The sequence below is a fragment of the Festucalex cinctus genome, chromosome 10, assembly GCF_051991245.1.
Source record: "Festucalex cinctus isolate MCC-2025b chromosome 10, RoL_Fcin_1.0, whole genome shotgun sequence".
NCBI classification, from domain to species: Eukaryota; Metazoa; Chordata; class Actinopteri; order Syngnathiformes; family Syngnathidae; genus Festucalex; species Festucalex cinctus.
Genome location: NC_135420.1, coordinates 1855001 through 1880722, shown reverse-complemented (window position 1 = coordinate 1880722; position 25722 = coordinate 1855001). Strand labels below are relative to the sequence as shown.

The 25722-nt window shown below is 41.7% G+C and overlaps 1 protein-coding gene across 3 annotated transcripts in view; it reads left to right on the top strand.

The window, feature by feature from the left end:
- Positions 1-25722, top strand: part of ect2 (epithelial cell transforming 2) — a 334206-nt gene that overhangs the window by 43817 nt on the left and 264667 nt on the right. For all 3 annotated transcript variants that reach the window (XM_077534330.1, XM_077534329.1, XM_077534331.1), the window contains exon 6: positions 14011-14100. In XM_077534330.1, the coding sequence (XP_077390456.1) occupies positions 14011-14100 (90 nt within the window). The remainder of the gene's footprint in view (positions 1-14010; positions 14101-25722) is intronic.

Here is a 25722-nt window from a genome sequence, read left to right as displayed (position 1 = left end):
AAATTTGTTGAAAATTATCTGCAATTATCAACCAATCTGACGTCATACAGATAAACCAGAAAACAAAAAAAACTGCTTAACATTATCAGCAATTATCGACCAATTTGACATAATACAGATAAATCAGATAAAGAAATTTGCTGTAAATTATGGGCAATTATCGACCAATTTGACGTCATACAGATAAACCAGATAATAGAGAAATTTGCAGAAAATTATCGGCAATTATCAACCAATTTGATGTCATACAGATAAACCAGATAAAAAAGAAATTGGTGAAAATTATCGGCAATTATTGACCAATTTGATTTCATACCGATAAACCAGATAATAAAGAAATCGGGCGATAATAATCGTCATGCCAAGTAGGGCTGGGAATCTTTGACTGTCTCACGATTCGATTCGATTACGATTTTTGGGTCTACGATTCGATTCAGAATCGATTCAAACAATTTTCAATTCAAAATGATTTGATTGACAAATTATTTCTGCTTCAATTTACAGATATGCACAACATTATGATCTACTCCAGTCTGCTTTGCAAGACAAATAGACATTAAAGTGCCTTTTTTTTTCTTTTTTTGTTTAATTAATAAGTGAGAATCTCAATTCTTTTATTAATCGATTTTTTGGCACACCCCTAATGCCAAGTTGGTCCATCTGTTGTGGTTGTGGCTGCCTCATATCAATAAAATTCAGCTTCATGGTGCGTTACATACATTGCGTAAATTTTACACGATGTTTCAATGTATTTGTACGTTAGACTTATAGTCGGACCTCAAAGTATATTTGTATTCAAATTAATTTTACAAACAATTATTGGATTACTTATCAATTATCGACATCAGCACTTTCTAAATTATTACTTTATCGGTATCGGTAGAAAATAGCATTATCGTGCATCCGTAGTTCAAATGATATGGATGAAAAGAGCAGGGGAACATCGGCCGTGGAGCAGGTGAAGAAAAAAAAAAAGCACAGACTTTTACTGAGCTAAACAAAATAATGTTCACGAGTTAAGTTATGCGAAATTATTTCCACTGCTGTTGCAGGCAAACCTCATGTTCCAATAAAATATTGTAGGAAATATCGGGCTGCGTTAGAGACCCGTTTAACGAGTCTGGCCTTGATGTGGCGAGGGGGCTTGTGTGTTCCAATGACCCTGGAGAGCGATACCATTCGGAGCTTGCTCCTGGTAGGGTCACCCAAGGTGGGCCCCATCTCCAGGGTAGGTTCCAGACAAAGACCCTAGCGTGTCGGTACGCTGTGAGGTGGCAGCCCCACCCACCAACTATCCTGCGAAGGGCTAACAACCCACCCAGGAGAAACCCCTTTGTTACGAAACTGACCAGAGAAAGAAGCCGGACTGACCAACACGGTAACGAACGCCAGCCTGCCCCTGATCAACGATCACAGATTGACCTTCGTCATGGGACGTGTGTTGCCACATGGAATGTCCAGACACTCCTTCGCCCCGGAGCTGCCACCCTGCTGTCCCGAGAGCTCCGTCGTTATAACATTACCCTGGCAGGGCTCTGTGAGGTGCAATGGCAAGGCAATGGCGAAATAACAGCAGGCAACTATTACGACATCTGGAGTGGCCCCGAGTTGGACCGGCCTTGACGGCGTGGCTCTTGCCATTCCAAAAGCCCTCCGGAGGTCCCTCATCAGCTGGACTCCTCTAAGCGACAGACTACTATCCGCTCGCTTCCCTCCACCACCATGGGAAGATGACAGTGATTGTTGCCTATGCCCCCATGGATGTTGCTGATGATGATGTGAAGGATGATTTGACCCAGTTCTACCAGGCTGCCAACCAAGCTCCATCACATGACGTCACCATCATTCTCACTGACACCAACGCCACTCTATCAAGCCGCGACCGGGTTCACCTGTCAGCATGAAATCGTTTACGGAAATTAATAATAATAATAATGATGATAATAATAATAATAATAATAATAATAATAATAATAATAATAATGACATTCGAACGAAAAACAATAGGGACCTCACAGCAGTCGCTGCTCGGGCAATAATAATAATAACTAGAAAAATTCCAGCAGAAATTTTGGATGTGACTGCTGACTCTTGCAAGGTGGAAAGCCGAATGCACTGGTCCGTTCTGGGTCACTTCCTACATGTTAACTTAGCATTAGGATTAGCATACTAAGCTAACATTAGCATTAGCGTGCTAACTTAGCATGATCATTAGCATGCTAAGCTAACATTAGCATTAGCATCCTAACTTAGCATTAGCATGCTAACTTAGCATTAGCATTAGCATGCTAACTTAGCATTAGCATGCTAACGTAGCATTAGCATGCTAACTTAGCATTAGCATGACAAACTAGCATTAGCATGCTAACTTAGCATTGACATGCTAAGTTAACATTAGCATTAGCATGCTAAGCTAACATTAGCATGCTATCTTAACATTAGCATGCTAACTTAGCATTAGAATGCTCAGCTAACATTAGCATGCTAACTTAGCATTAGCATTAACATGCTAACCTAGCATTATCATCCTAAGCTAACATTAACATGCTAACTTAGCACTAGCATACTCACTTCCTGTTGATTTCAGGTCACTTCCTGTTGAAATCAGGTCACTTCCTGTTGAAAACGGGTCACTTCCTGTTGATATTAGGTCACTTCCTGTTGAAATCTGGTCACTTCCTGTTGATTTTAGGTCAGTACTGGGTCACTTCCTGTTTAAATTAGGTCACTTCCTGTTCAAATTTCGTCACTTCCTGTTGATATCAGGTCATTTTTAGGTCATTTCCTGCTGAAATTAAGTCACTTCCTGTTGAATTTAGGTCTGTCTGGGTCACTTCCTGTTGAAATTCGGTCAATCCCTGTCATACCTAATCAATTGGCCAAGATGGCCGCCACTCAGGGGCCAAGAATCCTGGGTGCACCTCAACAATTGGACAAGATGGCCGCCACTCTGTGTGTGCGCAGTGGTGCTGAAGTCCCTGGCCTCGCGAATCAATTGGCCAAGATGGCCGCCGCTCTGTGTGGGCAGTAGTGTGAGAATCCCTGGCCTAGCCAATCAATTGGCCAAGATGGCCGCCGCTCCATGCGGGCAGAGGCCGAGAATCCTGGGTGCACCTCAACAATTGGCCAAGTTGGCCGCCACTCTGTGTGGGCAGTAGTGTGAGAATCCCTGGCCTAGCTAATCAATTGGCCAAGATGGCCGCCGCTGTGTGTGGGCAGTAGTGTGAGAATCCCTGGCCAAGCAAATCAATTGGCCAAGATGGCCGACGCTCTGTATGGGCAGTAGCGTGAGAATCCCTGGCCAAGCTAATCAATTGGCCAAGAAGGCCGCCGCTGTGTACGGGCAGTAGTGTGAGAATCCCTGGCCGAGCTCATCAATTGGCCAAGATGGCCGCCGCTCTGTATGGACAGTAGTGTGAGAATCCCTGGCCAAGCTAATCAATTGGCCAAGATGGCCGCCGCTGTGTGTGGGCAGTAGTGTGAAAATCCCTGGCCTAGCTAATCAATTGACCAAAATGGCCGCCGCTCCATGCGGGCAGAGGCTGAGAATCCTGGGTGCACCTCAACAATTGGCCAAGATGGCCGCCACCCTGTGTGGGCAGTAGTGTGAGAATCCCTGGCCTAGCTAATCAATTGGCCAAGATGGCCGCCGCTGTGTGTGGGCAGTAGTGTGAGAATCCCTGGCCAAGCAAATCAATTGGCCAAGATGGCCGCCGCTGTGTATGGGCAGTAGTGTGAGAATCCCTGGCTAAGCTAATCAATTGGCCAAGATGGCCGCCGCTGTGTGTGGGCAGTAGTGTGAGAATCCCTGGCCAAGCAAATCAATTGGCCAAGATGGCCGCCGCTCTGTATGGACAGTCGTGTGAGAATCCCTGGCCAAGCTAATCAATTGGCCAAGATGGCCGCCACTCTGTGTGGGCAGTAGTGTGAGAATCCCTGGCCTAGCCAATCAATTGGCCAAGATGGCCGCCACTCTGTATGGACAGTAGTGTGAGAATCCCTGGCCAAGCTAATCAATTGGCCAAGATGGCCGCCGCTCTGTATGGGCAGTAGTGTGAGAATCCCTGGCCAAGATGGCCGCCGCTCTGTATGGACAGTAGTGTGAGAATCCCTGGCCAAGATGGCCGCCGCTCTGTATGGACAGTAGTGTGAGAATCCCTGGCCAAGCTAATCAATTGGCCAAGATGGCCGCCACTGTGTGTGGGCGGTGGTGGGGAAATTCCAGGCGTAGATGAAAACAAGCAGCTCTGATTGGCTGAGGCAGTTGCTGTGCAGAAGTGAGAGAGTGGGCAGAATAGCTCAAAAAGCACCATTTAAATAGCAGTTCATTACATTACATTTCATAAACAAAAATCTAATATTGTGCTTTGATTTTTTTTATTAAACGAAAATAGGGAATGATCTGAAGAGTTTAAAATTCGAATGGTTTTAATTGATCAAGAAATGTGGAAGTTAAGCCATAATCAATAAACTGCAAATGGGTTACTGTCACTTTAACAAATATGCGCATTCACGCACACACATTTCGTAATTACCAGGTGGGCGAACATTTTGCTTCAATTGAGTTCTATGAGAAAGCGCACACCTCGAACAAAAGGCTCTCACGACTCAACGGTTTAAGATACAGATTTCAGAAATGCCCCGTTAGAACGGCAAGGCTTTGGGGAACGCAAGCATGTTCTCATTTTTTAAATCGGATAAAAAATTACCAAATTAGAGCAGGTTGAAAACGTGTGACTTTTAAAAAAATTACAAAAAAAGGCAGCGAAAATAACATGGGGCTGAATGGGCGAAAAAGTGCGACTTCCCCTCGCTTGAAGTCAAATAAAAGGTACTAAATGACACCTTTGCCGCACACAAGTGGGTTTGTCAGAAAGAAGACCCTTGTGACTACAAAATAAGGGTGTCACGATTTCGATTTTTTATCGAAATCGATCGAAATTACGTCACGATTTCGAGCATCGAAATAGAAGAGAGGACACACGATTCGATGCCCCCCCCCCGCGCCCGCCGCCACCGCCGCCACCGCCACCTCCCAGGAAAGCAAATGAGACGCAGCCATTCAGCTACTAGCTAACGGCACTTGTTAGCTGACTTCTCCTGCAGTCATGATGGCAAGCGCGGACAGACACAGCAATGGTGCTTCAAGCCGCTCCCGCTTCTCTCGTCACCAGTTTGGAAACATTTTGCGTTCCCGGTGAGTTATGTCGACAACGTTCACGTTGTCGATAAAAAGACCACAGTTGCAAGATATGCTATGTGCGCGTACTGTACTCGGCCACGGTGTTACGCCCGGCTCGTCAAGGGGAAGGGAAGTAACACAATAACAGAAAATATAGAGTAGATAAACACGGGTCGACTTTAACATCTGAGTAGTTTTAATTGAAATTTCAGGCAGGGGTTTGACAAGGGAGTGAAAGTGGAAGGTGAACAAATAATAACCGCATTTGACAGAACTGACAGAACGGAGGAGAAACAACAATAACCAATAGGGGTATAATACACGGATACACAATAGCGTCGCGCTGGCACAGTCGTCCAATCGGAGTGTCGCGCTGGCACAGTCCTCCAATCAGAGTGTCGCGCTGGCGCATTCAAACTGAAGTACCATTATACGGGCACCAGCCGACACAAACACACACATACATACTAGGGGAGCGGAGCCGGCGGCGGGCCCGAGCCGCCAGCCGTAACAACGGGAAACACGACAAACATGACGGGACATTTACGCAGGCATCACAAAGATTTAGATTTATCAAATTCAACTAGAAGTGGGAAAACAACGGTCCAACCAACTATTTCATCCTCATTTACAGTGAAACTTCCACACACTTCAGCTCGCGCGAAACGCCAGATCCATAGGTCTATTTATAGCAGCAGACCTGCAGCCTTGGAAAACGCTGGATTCAAACATTTAATTAGTGTACTTGAACCACGCTACAGTATGCCCAGCAACTGTAAATGTTGGGATATAGTTTGTTCAGGCTGTATTTGTTCCATGACTTTGGATACAATATATTTTTTGTTGTTGTTGCACATTGCACATTATTTTAAGAGGAACGCACAGCACACTGTTGTAACCAAAAACAGTCAATAGATGGCAGGCACCCACTGTGACTTTTTGTTTTTGTTTTTTTATTTTTTATTTTACACTTCAGTAAGAACAAGACGGTTAACTTTATATTGTAAATAAATTCTTTGAATTTGATCATTCCTGCCTAATGTCAATTATCATATATTACATAAATTTACACAAAAATAATATGGAAATTGCATCACCTATATGTCGCCGATCTTTTGAAATAAGATTTACTGTACAATGAATAGAACCAATGATCAGAGACTAGCCTTAGCCTACAGAAGCATATGCCTCTGTGTTATAAAGTGGGGGAGCGGGAAAAAAAAAAAAAAAAAAAATCGAAAAAAAAATCGAATCGTGACCCCAAAATCGAAATTTAAATCGAATCGTGGAGTTGGCGAATCGTGACACCCCTACTACAAAATATCCAAAATTGATGTTTAGTGAGCAAATATTGTGGCCACGGTGACGAGTTGAAGTGAAAATTTTCTAAAGAATTTTTTTTGTCTCTCCACTCTAGCGCTGATTGCCCCACTCTAGCAAACGCAATACACACTAATGTAAAAAGCCTTTTTTTTTCTTCATTTCACACCCTGTCTTTGAACCCGCACAGGAGGGAGCGCTTACATTACTTAAAAAAAATTTCGACACAGAGCTAAAGATGGGAAAAATTGCAACAAAATGAGCTAAAAATCGTCTCGGTCGGCCAATGTATGTGCGCGCAGCGTGGCTTCGAAAAAGGTGTTAAATTTGTCGATGTTTTTTCCCCTTCTCCATTCATTCCTATGGGACTTTTTGGCGGGGTTTTTGGGAAATTGCGTCGCCATGGTAACTCGAAATTCCGAAAAAAATGGTACCCCGCCGAGTCAGATCGAGACGCATCTTTTGATACCTCACTTGTGCCGGTACGTTCAACGGTATGGCCCGCATTTTGTCTGAAAAAATGTGAAGAATAAGACGGAACTAGAAAAAAAATTCCCGCGGAAATTTTGGATGTGACTGCTGACTCTTGCAAGGTGGAAAGCCGAATGCACTCTGGGTCACTTCCTACATGTTAACTTTGCATGAGGATTAGCATGCTAAGCTAACATTAGCATTACCGTGCTAACTTAGCATGATCATTAGCATGCTAAGCTAACATTAGCATTAGCATGCTAACTTAACATTAGCATGCTAACTTAGCATTAGCATGCTAACGTAGCATTAGCATGCTAACTTAGCATTAGCATGCTAACTTAGCATTAGCATGTTAATTTAGCATTAGCATGCTAACTTAGCATTAGCATGCTAACTTAGCATTAGCATTAGCATGCTAACTTAGCATTAGCATTAGCATGCTAACTTAGCATTAGCATGCTAACTTAGCATTAGCATGCTAACTTAGCATTAGCATGCTAATTTAGCATTAGCATGCTAACTTAGCATTAGCATGCTAACTTAGCATTAGCATTAGCATGCTAACTTAGCATTAGCATGCTAACTTAGCATTAGCATGTTAATTTAGCATTAGCATGCTAACTTAGCATTAGCATGCTAACTTAGCATTAGCATTAGCATGCTAACTTAGCATTAGCATTAGCATGCTAACTTAGCATTAGCATGCTAACTTAGCATTAGCATGCTAACGTAGCATTAGCATGCTAACTTAGCATTAGCGTTAGCATGCTAACTTAGCATTAGCATGACAAACTAGCATTAGCATGTTAACTTAGCATTAGCATACTAAGCTAACATTAGCATTAGCATGTTAAGCTAACATTAGCATGCTAACTTAACATTAGCATGCTCAGCTAACATTAGCATGCTAACTTAGCACTAGCATGCTCACTTCCTGTTGAAATCAGGTCACTTCCTGTTGAAGTCGGGTCACTTCCTGTTGATATTAGGTCACTTCCTGTTGAAATCGGGTCACTTCCTGTTGATTTTAAGTCAGTTCTGGGTCACTTCCTGTTGAAATTAGGTCACTTCCTGTTCAAATTAAGTCACTTCCTGTTGATATCAGGTCATTTTTAGGTCATTTCCTACTGAAATGAAGTCACTTCCTGTTGAATTTAGGTCTGTCTGGGTCACTTCCTGTTGAAATTAGGTCAATCCCTGTCATACCTCATCAATTGGCCAAGATGGCCGCCACTCAGGGGCCGAGAATCCTGGGTGCACCTCAACAATTGGACAAGATGGCCGCCACTCTGTGTGTGTGCAGTGGTGCGGAAGTCCCTGGCCTAGCTAATCAATTGACCAAAATGGCCGCCGCTCCATGTGGGCAGAGGCCGAGAATCCTGGGTGCACCTCAACAATTGGCCAAGATGGCCGCCACTCTGTGTGGGCAGTAGTGTGAGAATCCCTGGCCTAGCCAATCAATTGGCCAAGATGGCCGCCACTCTGTATGGACAGTAGTGTGAGAATCCCTGGCCAAGCTAATCAATTGGCCAAGATGGCCGCCGCTCTGTATGGGCAGTAGTGTGAGAATCCCTGGCCAAGATGGCCGCCGCTCTGTATGGACAGTAGTGTGAGAATCCCTGGCCAAGATGGCCGCCGCTCTGTATTGACAGTAGTGTGAGAATCCCTGTCCAAGATGGCCCCCGCTCTATATGGGCAGTAGTGTGAGAATCCCTGGCCAAGATGGCCGCCGCTCTGTATGGACAGTAGTGTGAGAATCCCTGTCCAAGATGGCCCCCGCTCTATATGGGCAGTAGTGTGAGAATCCCTGGCCAAGATGGCCGCCGCTCTGTATGGACAGTAGTGTGAGAATCCCTGGCCAAGATGGCCGCCGCTCTGTATGGACAGTAATGTGAGAATCCCTGGGCAAGATGGCCGCCACTGTGTGTGGGCGGTGGTGGGGAAATTCCAGGCGTGGATGACAACAAGCAGCTCTGATTGGCTGAGGCAGTTGCTGTGCAGAAGTGAGAGAGTGGGCAGAATAGCTCAAAAAGCACCATTTAAATAGCAGTTCATTACATTACATTTCATAAACAAAAATATTATATTGTGCTTTGATTTTTTTTTATTAAGCGAAAATAGGGAATGATCTGAAGAGTTTAAAATTCGAATGGTTTTAATTGATCAAGAAATGTGGAAGTTAAGCCATAATCACTAAACTGAAAATGGGTTACTGTCACTTTAACAAATATGCGCATTCACGCACACACATTTCCTAAGTACCAGGTGGGCGAACATTTTGCTTCAATTGAGTTCTATGAGAAAGCGCACACCTCGAACAAAAGGCTCTCACGACTCAACGGTTTAAGATACAGATTTCAGAAATGCCCCGTTAGAACGGCAAGGCTTTGGGGAACGCAAGCATGTTCTCATTTTTTAAATCGGATAAAAAATGACCAAATTAGAGCAGGTTGAAAACGTGTGACTTTAAAAAAAAAAATGACAAAAAAAGGCGGCGAAAATAACATGGGGCTCAATGGGCGAAAAAGTGCGACTTCCCCTCGCTTCAAGTCAAATAAAAGGTACTAAATGACACCTTAGCCGCACAAAAGTGGGTTTGTCAGAAAGAAGACCCTTGTGACTACAAAATATCCAAATTTGATGTTTACTGAGCAAATATTGTGGCCACGGTGACGAGTTGAAGTGAAATTTTTCGAAAGAATTTTTTTTGTCTCTCCACTCTAGCGCTGATTGCTCCACTCTAGCAAACGCAATACACACTAATGTAAAGAGCCTTTTTTTCTTCATTTCACACCCTGTCTTTGAACCCGCACAGGAGGGAGCGCTTACATTTCTTAAAAAAAATTTCAACACAGAGCTAAAGATGGGAAAAATTGCAACAAAATGAGCTAAAAATCGTCTCGGTCGGTCAATGTATGTGCGCGCAGCGTGGCTTCGAAAAAGGTGTTAAATTTCCCCCCTTCTCCATTCATTCCTATGGGACTTTTTGGGGGGTTTTTTGGGGAATTGCGTCGCCATGGTAACTCGAAATTCCGAAAAAAAATGGTACCCCGCCGAGTCAAATCGAGAAGCATCTTTTGACACCTCATTTGTGCCGGTACGTTCAACGGTACGACCCGCATTTGTCTGAAAAAATGTGAAGAATAAGACGTAATAATAATAATAATATTAAACGCTTTTTTCCTGGATAGTAATATGTGACTGCTTTGCAGCAGTCACATAATAATAATAAACGCGTTTTTTCTGGATAGTAATATGTGACTGCTCCGCAGCAGTAGCTTCGCTACTGCTTTGCGGGCAGCAGTCACATAATAAACGCTTTTTTTCTGGATAGTAATATGTGACTGCTCCGCAGCAGTAGCTTCGCTACTGCTTTGCGGGCAGCAGTCACATAATAATACTCTTCCAGTGAACATGGATTATAGTTGGCAATACAGTCTCAAATAATAAACAAAACTGAAATATAGTGTTTCAAGTACACTTCATTTGCCTATAATCAATATAAACAGATTGTCCATCTTAAATCTATTACTGCTACCACAGTTTCTCTAAATCTTAATATATTCACACAAAGTAATAACAATTCTCTATACACATAAGATTTTTAACCATTTGGCTATCCACACATCAGTAGTCGCAATGTACGACCATGGACACGTGACCCCTTCATAAACTGAAATGGCCCCGTGTAGCTAGCGTATCTAACTAGGGAATATACACGGCGATACAGCTTTCAAAAAGTTCAAAATCACACCATTAGTTCAAAACAAACTTCCTATTAAGTTTTCTCTTGATGTTAATGTACAAAACATTTAACTTTCATACCTGGATGAGGGAGAAATAAATGACTACTCGGACACAGATGCTTCTTCTCCAACGTCTCAAGCGAGAATGAGTATTGCGCCGAGAGCTCCCTCTTCAGTCCTTGTCAGACATCACTAGTCGATCGCCAATCACACTTTTCAAAGAGGCCATGCTAGCAGATCACAGATAACACTATACAGCTATATAGAAATATTTTCAAATAATATTAATGGTTAAACATTTAAAACTTGTCCCTAAGCTTCTCCCAAAGACGTCTTGCACACTCTCCACAATTTCCCAATAAATCTGTCGAGACCCACATCTGAATTCTGCCTATAACCAAATTATATACTGCTGCTTATTTATGACTATACATAATCTACCACATACACACTAATGTAAAAAGCCTTTTTTTCTTCGTTTCGCACGCTGTCTTTGAACCCGCACAGGAGGGAGCGCTTACATTTCTTAAAAAAAAATTTGACACAGAGCTAAAGATGGGAAAAATTGCAACAAAATGAGCTAAAAATCGTCTCGGTCGGTCAATGTATGTGCGCGCAGCGTGGCTTCGAAAAAGGTGTTAAATTTGTGGATGTTTTTCCCCCTTCTCCATTCATTCCTATGGGACTTTTTGGCGGGTTTTGGGGAAATTGCGTCGCCATGGTAACTCGAAATTCCGAAAAGAAATGGTTCCCCGCCGAGTCAGATCGAGACGCATCTTTTGATACCTCATTTGTGCCGGTACGTTCAACGGTACGACCCGCATTTTGTCTGAAAAATTCCCGGTTAATAAATAAAAAAAAAATAAAAAAAATAAAACGCTTTTTCTGGATACTAATATGTGACTGCTCCGCAGCAGTAGCTTCGCTACTGCTTTGCGGGCAGCAGTCACATAATAATAATAATAATAATGATAGGTAACACAAGTTTGCGAGTATTACAACCCCACAGAAGCTGCATAAAGAAATTTTAAAACAACAATACCAAAAAGAAAACCAAACCAATGTAAAACGATCAATAATATGAAATTAAGCAGGTAAATGTAAGATAACCAAAACTGATATGAAAGGAATGTCAAACTAGTAGTAATAATAATAATAATAATAATAGCAATAATAATATTGATGCTAATAATTAGCAATAACAATACTACTATTAATAAAGATAGAAATTGGGGAAAACAAAGAAGGGGGGGGTAAATGGAAAACCAATTGACCCACCAAACAACAGTTTTGTATCTAGGCAACACCTGTTTCTTCTGTATCATATTAACTGGCAAGACATCACCCCACAAACAATAGTTAACAAATAGAGAGAAAAACACACCCACACACAACAACTAGAAAAATTTCCGCGGAAATTTTGGATGTGACTGATGACTCTTGCAAGGAGGAAAGCTGAATGCACTGAACAGTTTGACAAATGGTGTACTTTACCTCTCAATCAATCAGCAAGCTAGCATTAGCATGCTAAGCTAACGTAACATTAGCAGTAACATAACTTAGTATTAGCATGCTAACCTAGCATTAGCATGCTAACTTAGCATTAGTATTAACATGCTAAGTTAGCATTAGCATTAATATGCTAACTTAGTGTTAGCGTGCTAATTTAGCATTGACTTGCTAAGCTAGCAATAGCATGCTAAGCTAGCATTAAAATGCTAAATGCCAAAAATTGCAACAAAATGAGCTAAAAATCATATTGGTTGGTTAATGTATGTGCGCACAGCGTGGTTTGGAAAAAGGTGCTTAATTTGTGGCTCTTTTCTCCCCTTCTCCATTCATTCCTATGGGGCTTTTTGGCGGGGTTTTTTGGGAATTGCGTCGCCATGGTAATTCGGAATTCCGGGAAAAAAATGGTTCCCCGCCGAGTCAGATCGAGTCGCATCTTTTGATACCTCATTTGTGCCGGTACGTTCAACGGTTCGGGCCACATTTTTTCAGAAATATTCTGCTATAATAAACGCCGGGGCCGTTTTCTAGGATAGTAATATGTGCCTGCTTTGCTTCGCAAGCAGTAGCTTTGCTACTGCTTTGCTCCGCAGGAGTCACATTACAACAACGATGAAGAACAAAAACAACACACGAGTGTGACACCATGACTTACTATGATCCCAAAATGAACAAACATCTCAAATAGTTCAAGTTAATCCAAAATGAGAAAAGTCTTACCAAACTGAGTCGACATTTGAAGGCGAACGTTAGCGATTGCACCGATTCTGTTTGCGGCACAACACCGGCATACTGACTCCAGTTCGGGAGCCTCTTCGGGAGATGAAAACCTCTTCTTAACCCCGCCATCCAGAGTTCGGAACATTAACATGAATGCATCATATGACTCGGGAGGAAGGGAGGAGTCAGCTACGGGCAGTAGAAGCTGTTTGTGTGCATAAATACGGTGAGATAACCAATTAGCGTCTGCGGTCATCTTTCTTGACAGACATGACAGAAGTGGGTGTCCATCAATGTTTTCTTTTCGTCATTCATCAGTCTGTGACCCTGTTAGTGATTACATTGACAAACAAAAAACCACTTCCGGCAATGCCGAGTCCGTTAATGTGTCTCGATAATCCAGTTGTTAATCATCAACAAAAAAGGCATACGTCATTGATGGATCGACAGACCTTCTGTCAATATTGATGGAATGCCCACCTCTGCCGTTTTGCGCAGTTCATTTTGTTGTTTAATCATGCTCATTAACAACAGATGATAGGATGGTTATATCCACTCCATTCAACTCTTTTTAGAAAAGAAGGAAGTGTTAACTAAATGGTGATTACTGTTTGTTTACCTGAAATGTAATCGCTAGCGTGCTAATGCTAATCGATTGCTAACGATTATTGTGTTTAATAATGCATATGAAGATAAATTATGAGTACTTACATCCACATAGTTCAACTGGCGTCTTACCTTAGTGGATAAACAACAAATAAATCGATAAATAAATACATAATTTTATTAATTATTTAATTAATATTAACAATAAATAAATTGGGGGGGCGGGTGATAGCTTGATCAATGGGAAATCCATAGGAAAATTGATTTTAAAAAGAGACGTTTGTGACAGCACTAATTGAATCGTTCCACTGTATATCGATAATAAGTGGTACACTGAAACCCTGCTATTTCCAAAAGAAGTAATGTGAAAGAACAAATTTGTGCTTAATACGCAACATTTTTTATTTTTTTTTAAGTTTGTTTATTCTTGTTTTTTTTGTTTGTTTTTTACAGCCACTGCCATTTTCATGTCGCCCTTTGTACTCCACCACGATGCTTAACCTTTCACTGTGTTTCACTGGATTTAGGAGTAAAGAAGAAATGGTGAGTTTTTTCAATTACATTATTATTTTTATTATATTGATGTTTTGTTTTCACTTTTACTCTTAATAATAGAGACCAATGGACAATTTGCAAAAGTCCCGCCCTCATAATTTGACGCATCCAGGTCAGACATTCTTCTGGATATTTACAATGGAAATAAATGTGCCAGAGCTTGTCAGTGAGTGCAATACAAGCGCGATATCGTCCCGATCCTGGCAAAATGCTCTACAGTGTGCAGTGGAAGGATATATGTTATTCATATATTAAAGTTAGGGCCCGACATACATGCATTTTTTGAGGCCCGATATCGATTATTGGTAGCAAAAAAATACAGATTACCGATTAATCTGCCGATTATTTCAAATCAAATCAAATCACTGTATTTCACTCTTTAAAATAAAAGAAATGAAAGGGGACAGAAAGAAGTAAAACTTGTTTTGTCTGCCCCTAATCAACACACACAAAAAAGCATCAAAACAAAATCAATAATAGCAAGCGGTCAAGACGCTTTTGGTGTTACAATACTACCAAACAATTCAAAAAAATTTTTTAAAATACAAATAGATTGAGAAGATTTTGCTTTGCAATCCAAATTGTTCCATAGACTGACACCTTGAGTTGAAATACATCGTTCTTTTTGTTTTGTTCTGTATTTAGGTTTAGAGAAAATATATATTCCTCTTAATTTATACTCACTTTCCCTTTTTATAAATCTAGTTTGTATATTAACTGGTAGAATTAGAAGGCTTTATACAATATTTTAAGGCGGTTAAACTCCATCAATTCATTAAATTTTAAAATCTTTAGTTGTATAAATAATGGATTTGTGTGGTCTCTGTATCCACAACCCAAAATAACACGGATTGCACGTTTCTGTATAAGAAAAATGGGTTCGGTGTAAGTTTTGGCAGCACACCCCCACACTTCAATGCAATAGGTCAGGTATGGAACAATCAATGAATTATATAACAATAACAAAGCATCCTTGTTCAACTATTCTTTAACCTTGTGTAAAACAGCTACAGTTTGGGATACCTTACATTTAACATATTATATATGTGATTTCCATGTTAAATGTTCATCGATAATAATACCTAGAAACTTTATTTGATTTATCCTTTCTATTTCTATTCCCTGCACTGTCAGAGTTACTTCAATATCCATATTTTTACAACTGAATATCATAAATCTGGTTTTATTAATATTTATAGACAGTCTGTTGGCATTAAACCACTTCATAATGTTCTTGAACTCTTTCTCTATTACATGTAATACATTATATATATTTCTCCCAGAAAAAAATAGTGGTATCATCTGCAAACAAAATACATTTTAACAATTTCGAAATGGTTGTAATATCATTTACATAAAGAAGGAAAAAGTACTGGCCCCAGAATTGATCCCTGGGGCACCCCGCAAGTTACATAACTGTGTTTTGATGGCCTATTATTAAATTCAACATATTGTTTTCTATTTTTTAAGTAACTGGCAACCCATTGGTGTGCGACACCTCTTATACCATATTTAAACAATTTATACAGTAATATTTCATGATCTAAGGTGTCAAATGCTTTTTGTAGATCCACATGAACACTTACTAAAATATGTTTTTTATCCATGGCTGTGCAAATTTCTTCGGTTAATTCCATTAATGCGGGTGGGGTGGTTTTTGAGACGTATCGAAAAAGAAGTATTTCGCAAAAGTGTAATGGAAACACTTTTTGCACATTAGTAGTCATGTGACACCCGCTCGGTCACGGAGGAAAGGAATATAACACGTTGTTTATGTGTATTTTTTTATTAAACTTGCAATTATTTGTTTTGAGAATTATTAATTTCGGGTTTGCATTTTAGTTTTACATGCTGAAGTGATTTGTATCGGCTATTGCACGTCATGAGCATAAAAGAGAGAGCGGTGTAATCGAGCGAGACTCCTTGGAGAAATTGAAGGAGAGGAGAGCTTGAAATCCTGTCCTGCCATGTCTGGTTAATTTAGCAGAAAACATCAGAAACTTTTAACAATTTGTAACCCGCCTTTTACCCAGCTTCTGCATGGGAACAACATTTTAGGATTACAGGAAGTAGGATGTACGGTGCCACTCGCTTTCGTGTCAGAACTGCTTGCCGACTGCCGAGGGACATACACAACAACACCAACATGAGATGCCCAAAACCGCCCGATGAAGGGTGAGTGTTTTTAAAATAATATAACTACACCGGGCGTCAGTCTACCGTAAACATCATGAGCACCTCCTACAGAACAGCGAGGTCTCGCGAGACGGGACATTCCGAGAATTGGGCCTCAGAAGCGAAACTCTCTTCAATGGAAACACCGACAATTTGAAATGGTACTTTATCGAAATAGTACAATATCGCTTTTATTTTTGCGAAAAAGGGTAATGGAAACGCACCAAGTGATCTGCAGGAGACAGATCGCTTCACATCAGTGTGCTGGAGCTGTGGGTGATGCATCTGGCCCTCATTTAATTTCTGCCCTTCGTGGCAGGGCGTGATGTCCTAGTACGCTCAGACAACACCTCTCCTGTGTATCCCATCGATCATCAGGGCGGGACGAGGTCATCCCAGTTACTAAGAGCCTCACGGCGGCTTCTCAGATGGGCCGCCCCCTGCCTTGCCAGTTTGCGGGCCGTGTTTGTCCCGGGCATTGTCAACAAGTCAGCGGAGTCCCTATCCCGCCATCGTCCGCCTCAGAGGGATTGGCGTCTCCACCCAGAGGTGTTGAGGGCCATTTGGAGTCGCTTTGGGAAGGCAACAGTTAATGTTTTTGTCTCTGAGAAGTCTGCTCACTGCCCCATCTGGTGTTCTCTGCGGGAACAGAGCAGCCCGCTAGGCCAGGATGATCTTGCACACCCTTGCCCAAGTGGCCTTCTACATGCTTTCCCGCCTCTCCCCCTCATTCATCAGATCCATCAGAGGGCCCTTCTGGAGGGTCACTCATTGTTGCTGGTCATTGTTAGCCAGCCCAGACTTGGCTCCCTCTCCTCCGCCATCTCTGCTCTTCCGAATCGTGGCCTCTGCCCAGTCATTTGGATCTGCTGTCCCAACAGCTGGGTCGGATTTGGCATCCTGATCCTGTTTGGCTCCATCTCTGTGTCTGGCCGCTGAGGGTCGAGACCCAATGCTGACTGAGTGCTCATCTTCCGTGAAGCATACAATCCTTAATGCCGGGTCTCCGTACACTCGTTCGCTGTATGCTAACAGGTGGAAGTTGTTTACGGAGTGATGTGCCTGCTGCGGAATGGATCCCTTAACATGCCCTATTCCTACAGTTTTAGAATTCCTTCAATCTGTTTTCGATAAGGGGCGTTCCCCTTCTACGATCAAGGTTTACGTATTATTACCATATTGCTGTGGATGGCAAGCCTGCGGGTTACCATCGCCTGATCGCCTTTGTTCCAGGAACCCGCCTCGGATCCCTGCCAGGGACCTTTGCTTGATGCTCACGCACTGTGCAGGTCCACTTTTGAGCCGTTGACAAATGTGGAACTTGTGGTTGTCTCGTAAGATGGCGTTTCTACTTGCGGGTGAGGAAGCTCCACGCTCTATCTGTTAGCCTTCGTTGGCACCCCAACAGGTCAGGGGACACATTGTTGCCAAATACTTCTTTTGTTCCCAAAGTCTTGTCTGGCTCCCAAGCCAACTGCCCTATTCGCCTCGCTCGTTTTACTCTGCCATCGACGGATGGGGATGCCACTCCAGGTCTTCTTGTCCTGTGAGGCTGCTCCACTCTTATTTGGATGTTGCGGCATGCTTCCGTACATCCACCCAGCTATTTGTGCTGTGTGAAGGCCCGACTAAGGGGGTTGCTGCTTCCAAGCAACGCCTCTCTCAATGGATCGGGGATGTGATTCGGCAGTCGTACCGGGTCTCTGGTCGTTCCCCTCCTCCTGCTGTGCGCAGTCACTTCATCAGGAGTGTGTCTACGTCGTGGGCCGTTCTGAAAGGTGTGTCCATGGAGGACATTGCGACTGCTTATTGGTCGTCACCTTGCACGTTCTCCAAATTCTACAGTTTGGATGTCACCTCTCCTCATCCACTGGATGTGGTTCGCGGTCCTGCGGAGGCCCCTCCGTGAGGTACGATTTCCAGGGTCTTCGTGACATTACTGGTATTAGGCGTTGCGTGATGTTTTCAGCGCCGCCACCTGGTGGTCGAGAGGGACGAAATAGAACGACAGTTATGACTGTAGTTACGGTTGTATGAGTCCCAAATGACCGCCAGCATTGCTTGTCATCAATGTTCCCTCTAAGCTGCGCGCCTGCGCAATCGCGCAGTGCTCTCACCATCTCAGCGCACAGCAAATGTCTTTCAGCGCAGTAAAAAAAAAATCCTAACCTGCAGCTGTATTTACTTTGTATTTTTTATATTAACTTCCGATAAACAAATTAAAACTTGATAAAATACGTGTGGTTAATGGAGTGGGAAAGAAAAATGTGACAAAAAAAGCTTAAATGCAAGGGAAACAGCCATGTTGTGTTGCGGGACGGAGCGGTTCCGTCCAAAGTGAACGTGCATCACGTCACTACGGTGACGCCAGCCAGCGCGCGCATACCACGCACACAACAGGACAACATTCCCACTTCACTTACAGTTTTAATAGCAGTTTGTCTGCGCACCCAGTTGTTCTACTGCAGTTTCAAGCATGTATACATGATACAAACACTCAGCACTGACGAGACTGCAGCGACACGCAACCGCACCATTCAGGAAGTCCAAATATGGGCGTAGTTTGCGAGCCTCTTCAATGAGGCTCTTCACGCATTTCAGAAATGTTAATGTTTTAATAATTTACGTTTTCCATTATTTTTGAGTGGACGATGTGGGCCCATATTTATAAAAATTGTTTTGATTGATTGATTGAACATATAAACATAAAAACAAACAGCAGAGAAACAAAAGTTAAAAAAGAAAAGAAGAAAAGAAAAAACAAAAAACAAACTCATCATAGTTTACATGTTCAAAAGGGAGTAGGAAGAAGTTAAAAACTTATCTAGTCCTACCCCTCATACATTATACATTTAAACTTATTTCATTATTAATACAAAACTAAGTTAATATTTTTAAAAATAAAATGATGCGTGCATTATCCAACAGCATATGTACATGAAATTCCTAGACATATACCATAATACATTTATAAATCATATACTCATACTCATATACAATTTTCATGCTCTTATTTGACATAAGTAATTTTTTTTAACTTTGCTTTTAAACAATTTTTTAAACTCAACAAGTGAGTCATCTTTTCAAGTCATTTCCCAAATTATTCCACAAATTAACACCTTTTACAGAAACACACCTTTGCTTAATATTTGTTCTTGTTTTGGGTTTTTTGTACGCACTTGTACCCCTTATATCATAAGGACTGTGTCTAATTTCAAACGTCTGAGTACTATGGCACTGAGTAGATTATTATATACTTTGTACATTATTTGTGCTATTTTAAACTCAACCAAGTCATAAAATTTCATTGTATTTAATTTGATAACTAATGGATGTGTTGATTCTGTATATTTTGATCGATTAATAATCCTTTGGCTCTTTTTTGCAATTTGAAAACAGAATTAGTGTTTGTGTTATATGCATTTCCCCAGATTTCCACACAATAGGTCAAATATGGTAATAATAATGAACTATATAATGAGTTCATGTTCAGGGCATCCTTAGTTTTATAGAGTATCCCGATGTTTTTTGACATTTTCCTTTTAACATTTTCTATATGTGGCTTCCAACATAATTTATCATCAATAACTACTCCAAGGAATTTGTTTTCATACACCCTTTCTATTTCAATTGAATTCACTATAATTTTAACTTGGTTAGTAATTTGTCTAGTGCCAAAAACTATGAACTTGGTTTGATTTAAATTTAATGATTTGTTCATATCAAACCAATTTTTTTAATGTATTCAATTCATACTCCACAGTGGTCAGAAGCTGCTTCAGGTTGTCTCCTGAACAGTAGACAGTTGTATCAGCAAATAAGACACTTTTCAATATTTTTGAGACACTACAGATATCATTTATATACAATATAAATAATTTAGGGGCTAACACAGACCCTTGGGGGACACCATAAGTAATCTTCAAGTATTTTGATTGTATATTATTAAACTTCAAATACTGATATCTATCACCCAAATAACTTTTCATCCATTTATATGCTAAACCTCTTATACCATACCGCTCTAATTTATTCATTAATATAGAATGATCCAAATTTTTTATCTATGTTAGTTGATATTGCTTCTACGAGTTCCATGACTGCCATTGAGGTGGTCCGTTTTTCCTCTAAACCCATATTGATTTTCACTTAAGAGCTTATGTTTCTCAATAAAGTTGTCAAGTCGGTATAAAAACAATTATTCTAGAATTTTTGAGAAATGTGGCAACAATGATATTGGTCTGTAGTTATTGAATATATGCCTATCTCCACTTTTGTAAATAGGAATAACTTTTGCTATTTTAATTTTTATTGAAATATACCAGTTTTAAATGACAAATTGCATATATATATATGTGAAAGGTTGCACAATATATTCTATAATACTTTTTGCTAGTATCAGATCAATATTAGAACAGTCAGTGGACTTTTTATTTTTTAATGTGTTTACAACATTTGATACTTCTATATCATTAACAGCATTAAGGGACATAGTGGAAGAATTATTTTCAATGTACTTATCTATTTCATATTTATTTCTTGGTTCTGGAATTTCGTTTGCCAAGTTACTGCCAACATTAACTAAATACTCATTAAAATTATTGGCTATATTAGAAATTTCATCAATTACAATATTTTTATCTTTTATAAAATATTGTGGATAATTTATTTTTGTAGAACAGTTTTTAATTTAATTAACATGATTTAGTATTTTCTATATTTCTTGTGTATTGCTTTTATTCTGCTCTAATAATGAATGATAATAATTTTTCTTACTTATTCGTATAATATTTAATAGTTTATTTTTATAAGTCTTATACTTTGTCAGCTCCCACAGTTTTCAATTTAATAAATCTTTTGTACAAATTATTTTTCTTTTTACATGCATTCTCTATCCCCTTCGTCATCCACGCCTTATTTGGACCTTTATACTTTCTTATAATTTTCATTAATGGACAGTGTTTATTATATAAAGAGATAATTGTTGACTGAAATTCACTATATGCAGTATTAGGATCATTATTTGAATAAACCTCAGACCAGTTATGTTTCTCTAAATCCAACTTAAAGGCAGCCATGGAGCGCGGTGTTCTTACTCTTGTTTCAAATGTGTACGTTATCGGCTTCATTTTTTTTTTTAACAAAATAGTCATAAAAAAGTGCAAAGACTGGGAGATGATTACTTATATGTAATGAGAGGAAATAAACTATTACTATACATTATATTTATAAAGTCAGTTGTTTTCTGGTGTCCATTTGGATTTAACAAATCAATGTTAAAATCACCACACATTATTCACATTTTTTTTTATCACGTGTATAACTCAGAATATCCACTAATTTATCATTGAATTTATCAAGACATGATCCAGGTGTCCTATACACTCCTGATCAAAATCTAGGACCAGTTAAAAAATGGCAAGAATTTGCATTTTGCACTGTTGTATCTTAAGAAGGTTCTAAGTAGAGTTTCAGAATGCAAAAAGAAGAAATGGGAACAAGAGACCAAATGTTTGGAGCAGGCAATTTATTGAAAAGAACAATTTAACTGAAATAGGCTGTTCATCAGCTGATCAAAAGTTTAAGACCATAGCTAAAAAAAAGCCCTAAAACAGAAATTAAAGTCTCAAAAACAGACTCAGTAATGTGTAGCTCCACTGTTATTGTTGATCACTTCAAAAATTCGTGTTGGCATGCTTGATGTGAGTGTTTCCAAAAGGTTTGTAGGAATGTTGCTCCAAGTGGTGAAGATGCCTTCACAAAGGGCATCCACTGTCTGGAACTGATGTCCATTTTTGTAAACTTCCCGTGCCATCCATCCCCAAATGTTCTCAATTGGATTTAGATCAAGGGAACATGCAGGATGATCCGAAAGAGTGATGTTATTCTCCTGAAATAAATCCTTTGTCAGACGGGCATTGCGAATTGCAGCATTGTCCTGCTGAAAAACCCAGTCATCACCACACAGACGAGGGCCCTCAGCCATGAGGGATGCCCGCTGCAACATCTCCACGTAGCCAGCTGCTGTTTGACGCCCCTGCACACCCAGGAGCTCCATTGTTCCATTGATGGAAAAAGCATCCCAGATCATGATGGCGCCCCTTCCGCTGTGCCGTGTTGAAAAAATTTCAGGTGGCATCTCCTTGTCATGCCAGTAGCGTTGGAAGCCATCAGGACCATCAAGGTTAATTTTTTTCTCATCAGAGAATAAAACTTTCTTCCAACTTTGAACGTCCCATGTTTGGTGCTCCCTTGCAAAGGCCAAACGGGCAATTTTGTGGCGTTGAAGGAGACGTGGCCTTTGAAGATGTTTTTTGTTTTTGAAGCCGTTCCTTTGCAGATGCCGTCTGATGGTTATTGGGCTGCAGTCAGCACCAGTAATGGCCTTAATTTGGGATGAGTGTCTTGATGGACAGCCATTCGGATCCTCCGGCTGAGTGCCGGTGAGATTTTTTTGGGTCTACCACTTGATTTTTTTGATCCATAAACCTCAGGATCTTTTAAGAAATGCAAAATGACTGTCTTACTGCGTCCAACCTCAGCAGCGATGGCACGTTATGTGAGGCCTTGTCTATGCAGCTCAACAATCCTGCCATGGTCGAAGGCAGTGAGTTTTTTTTTTGCTTTTCCCATCAAAAGGTCTTGACAGTGTGATTACTTGACAGAAAATGACATGGAATCCACATTTTTTCATAGATTTGGGCTTTTAAAGGATGTGGTCTTAAAGTTTTGATCAGCTGATGAACAGCCTATTTCAGTTAAATTGTTCTTTTTAATAAATTGCCTGCTCAAAACATTTGGTATCTTGTTCCCATTTCTTCTTTTTGTATTCTGAAACTCTACTTAGAACCTTCTTAAGATACAACAGTGCAAAATGCAAATTCTTGCAGTTTTTTAACTCGTCTTAAGATTTTGATCAGGGTGTATATACAGCTTATAATTAGATTTGATGAATTTTTTACATATACTTCAATAGTTACACATTCCATTACATTATCTATGGTGGTTGTCAGATGTTCAATTTTTCTACATTTTAATACCTTATCAACATATATTGCAATACCCCCTCCCCTTTTATTTTCTCTATTCATTGTAAACAGTTCATATCCTTCCATTTCTATATCACATATTTTCTCATAAATAAATAAATTTATTTTACTCAAGCATTCTTCAATGTCAGTAAAGTTTTTATGTAGACATCTATTAAAATGTATAATTGAAAATGCATGACAGTTAATATCTATGTTAGCATTGAATTGCTCACTAGTATGGTACTTACAAACAAGATCAAAATTATTACTATAAAAAAGGTTATCTGGGTCAAGGTTATTTTCTAAATCATATGTCTTATGTTCAGTGTAATCAAATGTTTTGAAGTTAGTTTCATTTGAGTGTGGTTTTGCCACTTAGATATTTGTCAACTTTCTTAATCAGATGTACTACATGGTCTTTCAGTTTATTGATAAATTGTGTTGGTCATGGTGTCTTGGTGTACTTGTGCGGGGGTGAATTATAAGCTTATCATATCTTAGGGAGGCAATCTCTCCTCTTTCACGTGCTTCTTTCATTTTTGGTATCAGTTCTTTCCGTTTTTTTTCTAACAGTATCAGTAAAATCTTCATTTATGTATATGTTTGTTTTGAGACTTTACTATGCCTAAAATAACCTGTGATTAAATGATGAAAAGCAAGTAACAAACTAGGGCTGAATCTAATCGTCTGACACGTGATGTACAAGTGGTTTGAATTTTTTTGTAACATACATACATCATGTAATTTATGATCTCAGGTGTAACCTGTGGACAGGTGTAATACTGGTTTGGCTGCCATGTGCATGTCTGATGTTGTCAAGAGATTACTGTATATCCGGTAGAACTCCTGGCGCCCCGGGCGGGCTCCGGTGGCCGGTGGGCTGTCCGGGAGCCCTGCTGCGCTGGCTGTCCGCCCATTGTGGTGCCGGGTGGATGAGGTGGGGGGCGGGTGGGGGTGGGGGTGGAGGTGGGGGGTGGGTGCTGGGGGGCGGGCGTGCCACCTACACCCGCCGGGTTGGGTGAGGCCCCGCTGGTCGCTCCTCTTACTCACTTCACTAGCTTTGCACTATACACTTTGTAAATATACACATAGGGCACACAACACATTTCTTGGTGGGGTGGGGAAGGGTGGAAACACCGTCTTCACCCTTCAACTCCCCTCCAATTTTAATGCACTTCACGTCCAAGGTGAGGGGTGAGTTGGGGCGGGGAGCCATCAGAGGGGATGGACTGCAGTGCCTGGCAGCGCTGTGGTCCCCCCCATTTGTATCCCTGCCCCACCACTTTGTCCCTCCATTCCCTTTTTTAATGCACCACACATATACATATTCATTTCTTTGGGGGGGATACGGGTGTGTCGGAGTAGGGGAAATTTTTTCCCTCTGCTCCGACTCACCTGCTCCCAATTTTAATGCACCACACGCACACACTTGTATATACACTGGGTGGGGCCACATTCACGGTGTAAGGGTAGAGCTCGCCAGTCGGCGAGCTGGCGGACTCAGTAACAGGGTTAGGTGTCACTAGTACTCTGGCGTGACGACCGGGGCCTCTCCCCACCGGGCTCGGTGTTCTGGTGTTCCGCCTTCTCCCCTGGTGCTTCCTCCTCTGCTTCCCCCCTCCCGCCGCTGTGCTACTCTCACACGGCTGGAGGTGGGGTGGGCACATCTTCCCTCTCTGCGCTGCTGCCCGGTGCCGGTTTCCGGGGGGGGGGGGGTTCGCGGGGGGCCGGGTTCGCGGGGGGGGGTTGGCGGCCATCGGGGGGGGGGGGGGGGGGGGGGGGCTTGTTTGGGGGGGGTGGAGGTATGGGTGGGTGGGGGGTTGGGTGTTGGGGGTCGGGGTGTGTTCGGGGGTTTGGGGGCCGGGGGTGGTGGGGCCTGGGTCGTGGTGGGTGGCGGGGTTTGGGTGGGGTGCGGGGGGGTCGTGGGGGGATGGGGGCTGGGGACCGGTGGGGCGCTGTGGGGGCCCGCTGGGCCTCGTTCTGCGGCCTTGGGCTCGGGGGTGTGGGCCGGGGCTGGGGCGGGGGTGTTCCGGGCGTCTGGGTCGGCTCGCCGGCCGGTGTCCGCTCGGGTGGCTTGGGGGTGGCCTTGGTGCTGCCGCGGCCTGGGGATTTCGGGGGGGGGGGGCTCGCTTTGCTGGACCGCGGTTGACGGCTTCTTTCTTTGGTGGTGGTCCTTATGCATGCCAGATCCGTCGCACCAGCATCTACTGAAACTCAACAGAAGTAGCCTCTCCCTCCCACAGCCCCTTGAATCAGTTGGTGCTGGTGTCTGTGGTTCTCACTTTGCTCTATCTATCCTTCCCTCCTTCCTCTCTTTAGTTTTTCCTCTGGTCACTTGAGATCTTAATTTATTAGAAGTATGAGGTTTCTGGGGTTGGCATAAGACTCTGGTTTTGTAACCACG